This window comes from Chenopodium quinoa, unplaced genomic scaffold (assembly GCF_001683475.1).
Source record: "Chenopodium quinoa cultivar QQ74 unplaced genomic scaffold, ASM168347v1, whole genome shotgun sequence".
NCBI classification, from domain to species: domain Eukaryota; kingdom Viridiplantae; phylum Streptophyta; class Magnoliopsida; order Caryophyllales; family Amaranthaceae; genus Chenopodium; species Chenopodium quinoa.
In genome coordinates, this window is record NW_018743574.1 from 7346952 (window position 1) to 7353208 (window position 6257).

General features: G+C 33.9%; 1 protein-coding gene across 1 annotated transcript; it reads left to right on the plus strand.

Annotated features, from left to right (window-relative positions):
- The first annotated feature begins 675 nt into the window (after positions 1-675).
- On the plus strand, positions 676-5309 carry LOC110682442 (ADP-ribosylation factor-like protein 8a). Its single transcript, XM_021858785.1, has 5 exons — positions 676-833; positions 3364-3478; positions 3616-3737; positions 4519-4680; positions 4836-5309. The coding sequence occupies exons 1-5, from the start codon at positions 796-798 to the stop codon at positions 4951-4953; spliced, it is 555 nt and encodes a 184-aa protein (XP_021714477.1). The 5' UTR covers positions 676-795; the 3' UTR covers positions 4954-5309.
- The last annotated feature ends 948 nt before the right edge of the window (positions 5310-6257 follow it).

Genomic DNA, 6257 nt, shown 5'->3' on the forward strand with positions numbered 1-6257 from the left:
GAAACAACTATAATTAATTTTAATAAGGTGTAATGAGTTCAGTTAATTTAACATAAATAAAAATCAGGTGAATAGAACACGGTCTAAATAAAAACGGAGAAAGTAAAAGGTATAATGCTAAAACTGCATTAGCAAAGTTGATCAGCATGAGGCCCGTATGAAAAAGCCCGAGTATTTTGGATGGGCTGGCAGAAGAAAATTTCCGGGCTAGACAGTTTTAATTAAATTTCCTTTAAAAGCCCAACAAGACCAGATCATAGCCCATTAGAAGAAAAATAGAAGATTCTTCTGGAAGCCGACTAAGCTAATACTAACACTTACTGCCAGATAAGCAAACTCTGTCAGACATGTGGACGCCGGTCACGCCGCTATATAACTCCACTCTCTTAAACGACGCGTATCACTTTCAACCCAACCAAAACAACGAGCGTGAATTTCACGCAACAAAACAGCGAGTAACATTTAAATGACACCCTGTATGATTGGTCCACAAATGCAAAGCACGTATAATACGGGTCCGTGTAATTTGAACCCCAAATCATAGCATGGGCCCACACTTTTTTATTAAAATAGATAAATTAATTACTGCCCCACTTTACCCACTAATATCTCTCCACCTATATTCTCTAATAAAAATAATTTAATATAAATTGTGAAATTTCTTTTTTTGTTTTTTTCAATTTCATTTCAAGGTCAAAAGAAAAGAAAGAGCGAGTGAGAGAGAGTTTGTGTGAGAGTATATCCTCGTAGATCTCTCTCTCTTCTTTCTCTCTCTAACTTTCTTCTTCCCTAGCCATGGGTATCTGGGAAGCTTTTCTTAATTGGCTTCGAAGGTTTGTTTCTCTCTCCTACTTTTTCATCTTCTTTTTCTGTTTTCTTGTTTTTTTTTTTTTTTTTCATTTGTGCTCAATTTCGATTTCATTTTAGTGTTTTATTTTCACCAGAATTTGGTGAAATGGTCTGAATTTTGAATTTTAGAGATTAATTTCTGGTAGCGGATTGAAATTTTCACTTTGAATTGTCAGTTTTTAAATTAGGTTTTAGGTGATTGTTTTGGTTAATCAATTCGAATTTAAATGACATATAATTGATGGATAATTAATGATTTTTATGAAACTGAACTGGAAGAATCGCGGTCAAAATACAAAATTTGAGGTAATTCCACTACAAAATGTTGTTTTTGCATGATTTTTTAAGGCCTACACACATCGCAGCAACTGATTATATGTTTTTCATTTGTTTTGATACTTGATGCTATGATTTTAATGAAATTGATATTTTTGAGAAGTTTTATGGAATTGATTTTATTAAAATTTAATATAATTGAAATAATGTTTTTTGTCTTTTGGTGTTGGTGAATTGAGAATAATTACAAGCTTTGCATCATCTGCTACACAATCATACTTTGTTTTTATTGTTTTTAATAATCACAAAAGAGTATATATCTAGGGTTTATTTTATCAATGTATGATTGTGTACTGCCTCTTATGCCCCATGCTGCTGTATCATTTATGTGCTGTGTTTGTTCAACTACTATTATGTATAATCATGTGCGCATTGTCCTTTTCATGATCACCATGTCTGTCGGTACTAGTTTGTCAATTCGCTGTGCTCGAATTGGTTTTAGATGATCTAATTAGTATGGCAAGTGCTTGTATGATCCTTGCCATAATGCCAACGTAGGCGATTTTAGTTGTGTAACCTACATGCACTTTGTTTCAAGGATGACTTGTGTTATTTTGTTTTTCTGTATTAAATGTATGTTATAAGCGAACCTTCATTCATTATGGAGTTGTTTTTGATTGCTTGTTATAGTATTTTTTTTTTTTTTTACATTTGCATTCCTTTTGAGTATGAACTTACTTTTGCCTTTCGAATTGCAAGTATTAGTCTTTCTGTTGGAGAATAATTCCTGGTAGTAAAATGAAAGCTTCTATTATATTGTCGGAATTTTCTAATTAGGTTTTTAGGTATTATTTTTAATAATTGATTTGAATTTAAATGATACTAAACCTGCAAAAATTCAAACTGTGAGATAGTTCCCCTAGAAAACGTTTTGTTTGTTTGGTTTGTAAAGCTCTAGATATTCATACTAACACGAAGAATATTCGACTACTTTGATTGTGTTTGTGTTGAAATAACTGTCTTCTTTTATTGTCAAGATGAGAATAGTTTACAAGCTTTGCAACCTTTGCAATATATATTATATATAGACTCATTAACATGTTGATTTGTTCAACTATTCCTCTGGAAAATCACCTGTTTTATAGTACTAGTATGTCAATTCTCCGTGATCTGCAGCTTAAAAGAGAATTTCCTTCCGATTCTCTATTTATTATGGCAAGTAGCCAAGTACTTTTATGGTCCTTGCTAACATAGGTACTTTTAGTATGGCAAGAAATCCTGTGATCTTTCTGTAGATTTCATTAATTTCTATGTCAATCATTGTTATAAGCAAGTCCATCATACGTTACAATATTATTTTTAATGGCTTTTTTTTTTGGATTCGGAGTGGAAAGGAAACAAATAAGAGAGGGGGGGGGTATTTGTTAAGAGGAGGGTAAGGGTATTTGTTACCCCAAGTTTTTGAGAGGTAACAAATGAGGGGTAATTGTTACCATGCCTCAAACCAGATACACGATAACGGTATCGGTTTATTCGAATATGTTTCCAATCCAAAAATTACACTAACCAAATGCCCCCTAAGTGTTTTTCTGATTTGCCTTCCTTTTTACTCGAAGTGAGAATATCAAAAACAAATTGGGGTTAACCCAAACACTGAGCTAACATTTCAATCTTGAGGTGATTCCACTGTAAAAGGTTTTTTTGGCTGATTTGTAAAGCTCTAGATATGACACCTTATAGTCTCATACTAACTATAAGTATAGGAAAAGTTTTCGATTATGTTGGTTTTTGTTGGTTTTCGTTTGGAAATAATCTTTTTCTGCTGTCGTGATGGGAATAATTCCATCTTGCAACATCTGCTCCACTTTATACTTTGTTTTTTTTTTTTTAATGATCTCTACTGAGATTATAACTAGGGTTTTTACAAATACAGTCAGTCTTTTATTTCCCATGCTTCGGTATGTGTTATTTTTTGTTCAACTGCTACTGTGGAAAACCATGTACTAATTTGTCAATGCGCTGGCTCAAATTGTCTGTAGATAATCTGTTTAGTATGGTAAATACTCCTATGATTCTTTCTAACGTATGCAATTTTAATCTTTTCGTCTTTATCATATCATTATTATGAGTTTATGACATTAATTGCGATGGCTTATACAAGTATTTTTTTTTTCTTTTTCATTTGCATTCCTTTTTAATTACGAACTTACCTTATTTTTCTCCCATATCTTCTTGTAGCCTTTTTTTCAAGCAGGAAATGGAGCTGTCTTTGATTGGACTTCAGAATGCAGGAAAGACCTCTCTTGTTAACGTTGTGGCAACTGGAGGATATAGTGAAGATATGATCCCAACTGTAAGGGTTTTATTGCCTTAAAATTCTATTCTCCAATTCATCTCTTGATTCTTCTATGTTATTTTCTGTTTCTGTATAAAGGAAGATGTGAAAAAGATGCAATTATAAAAATCTTCTTGTTTGGATTTGATTGCCAGGTTGGTTTCAATATGAAGAAGGTTACCAAAGGGAATGTTACAATAAAGTTGTGGGATATTGGAGGTCAACCAAGGTTTCGTAGTATGTGGGAGAGATACTGCCGTGCTGTCTCCGCTATTGTGTATGAGCCCTTTTCTTTTTCCTCTCTTTTTATATATTGCTCTGTTGTTTCTTCTGGATTATGTGCTTTGATTTCTCTGCTTGGCCTTTCATCACTAGGTTTGCTTAATGTTCTATTGTACTTTGAAATGTCGTGAAGCTAGGGAGCAGTGAACCCTAATATGTGATCAAGTTTGGAATGCTCAAAATTTGTAGTTATGATTCCTTGTTGGACTGATTAGGTGTTTAATCTTTACGAAGACAAGGTTATATTGGTCCTTAGAACCCTAAACAACTAGATGGGGTCATCTAGTTATCTTAGGTGCAATAATGCATTATGTTGTACTAATATTCAGACTGTGGATCTGATGATATTGTCCATGATATATGCCAACAAACCAACCGTTTTGAAGATTTTCAAAGCATCCTTGGAGTCCTAACTCCTTAGTTCTAGCTAGATTCAGTATTCCTTTGCTGCTATCCTCCTAGTCTTCCTTCCAAATTGTTTGTGTCCTACCATTTCTGTATGTATTAGTTATATGACTTATATCACGAGTATATCTTCATGTGTGCTTCTCCTTCTGACTGTCTTGTGTTATGCATACATCTGCATGAACCAGTTGTTAATTTTGCTGATTATATAATTTACAGTAACAGGATTAGATTTAGTTTTACCGTCATGTCCTGTCTTTTTTTGTTTTATTACTCTCCATTCTAAGCTGCGAATTGAGCTCCTTGTTGGATTCTTGAAATTATGATTTTCATTATTTTCTTGATAATGGGTGAATCTATATCTGTTGCAGTTACGTTGTTGATGCTGCTGACCATGATAACTTAGGCATATCAAGAAGTGAACTTCATGATCTGCTAAGCAAAACTTCATTGAGTGGCATCCCTCTCCTGGTGCTTGGAAACAAAACAGACAAGCCTGGAGCTATCTCAAAAGAAGATTTTATGGAACAAATGTTAGTCCTTTTTTCTGTACTTCGCACTAACTAGACTTTTCTCTAATGTACTTGAATGGTTCGTGTACATGTTTTTTTTAGTCTTGTATGAGTAACCTGTAGTGTAAATTTTTTTGAGATCAATGTATCGGCGCTTAAAAAAATTTCTTGTGCAGGGAGCTCAAGTCAATTACAGATAGAGAGGTATGCTGTTTTATGATCTCCTGCAAGAACTCAACAAACATTGATGCAGTTATTGACTGGCTTGTGAAGCACTCTAAATCGAAGAGCTAAATAGAAGGCTTATCCTCCATATTCTTGTGTTGAAGTTTTTATTAAACCTTGTTTATTAGTGAAATTATTGAACTTTGACATGGCTGTGTCGATATCCCTTATATATAGCTTTATAGTGGGTGTAAATCAGGGTTTGTTTATGAATGAGAGGATTTCTGGCGTGTTTTCCTGTCTGTCTCTTTCATCTGTCATCTTGCTGCAGAGTTCACTGCATGAGAAACGTGGCTGATTTTTAGGAAGTTTGTAGAAATGCGTGCTTATGCTTGTATCTTCCTTTGGTAGGTTATTCTATCAGGTTGTTCGTGTCAGTTTGGATTTGGTATAGGCTGTTTTCAAATTGATTTTGGTTCATACTATGCTTTAATTCGTACCTTGTTTTGGATCTGTACCTAATCATTCTATGGAATAGGAAATTAGGAAGAATAGGAATAGAACTTTATGGACCCATTGGTATGCATCCTACCTTGTTTTTGTTTGGTTGCAAATGAGGACTATGCCTCAGTATATATGTATAATAAAAATGTGGTACTGCCACATCTGTATAACATCATGACGAAGATTCTTGGAACCCGGAGGATGATGAAGTAAGCTTGTTGGATTGTGCAACTCTTTTGGCTTACTTGCTAGTCAGCTCCGGGGTGTAACCTAGTGGATGGGCATACCTCGGGTGTAAGTATGTGGTTTTAATCTGATTCCTATGTTATTTGCTTGGTTGTACATTCATTGACAGGAACATTTAATTCAGTTGAAAATTTTTCACTCTTCTCCCAACAAAAATGCTCATTGTTGAATTTTTATTGCCTCTCCTGCAAAGTTCTAATCTGCTGTGACTTGTTTTGGTACGTATCAATACAACTGGCGTTTACCATAAAAGAGGAACACCACTGACCAAAAGTAACATATTTGGAAATTTTCAATGATATACTTTGTACCTTTTAAATTCTCTATTAACCCTACTCTAAAAGGCTTGCGGATAAATGAAACTTTGATATCCCGGTGACAATGAACGGAACAAGATCTTCTTGCCTTGGAGAATTATTCCGATGGAGCAAGATAAACGTTGAGTACTAAAACTTGGATTTTGCCAGGACATCGAATTCCAAAAACCTAACAAAAGAATTTGTAGAATTGTAGCATTGAAGTGGATTGGTCTTCGGAAAGTTTTAAATGAAGTTTTTAGCAATTCTTTGGCTTCTTTTTATACTTTTTTTAGCTAACATATAAAATGTAGTTGAAATAACGGTGAAAGGAAAAAACAATTTTAAATTTTTAATGACAATTTATATGCAAATATTTATTTTGTT

Excerpts from the sequence above, each read along its gene's own strand:
- LOC110682442 (XM_021858785.1), top strand. The coding sequence starts at position 796 with ATGGGTATCTGGGAAGCTTTTCTTAATTGGCTTCGAAG. Across the intron at positions 834-3,363 it reads TTTCTTAATTGGCTTCGAAG|CCTTTTTTTCAAGCAGGAAA; the intron begins GTTTGTTTCTCT and ends ATCTTCTTGTAG. Across the intron at positions 3,479-3,615 it reads GTGAAGATATGATCCCAACT|GTTGGTTTCAATATGAAGAA; the intron begins GTAAGGGTTTTA and ends TTTGATTGCCAG.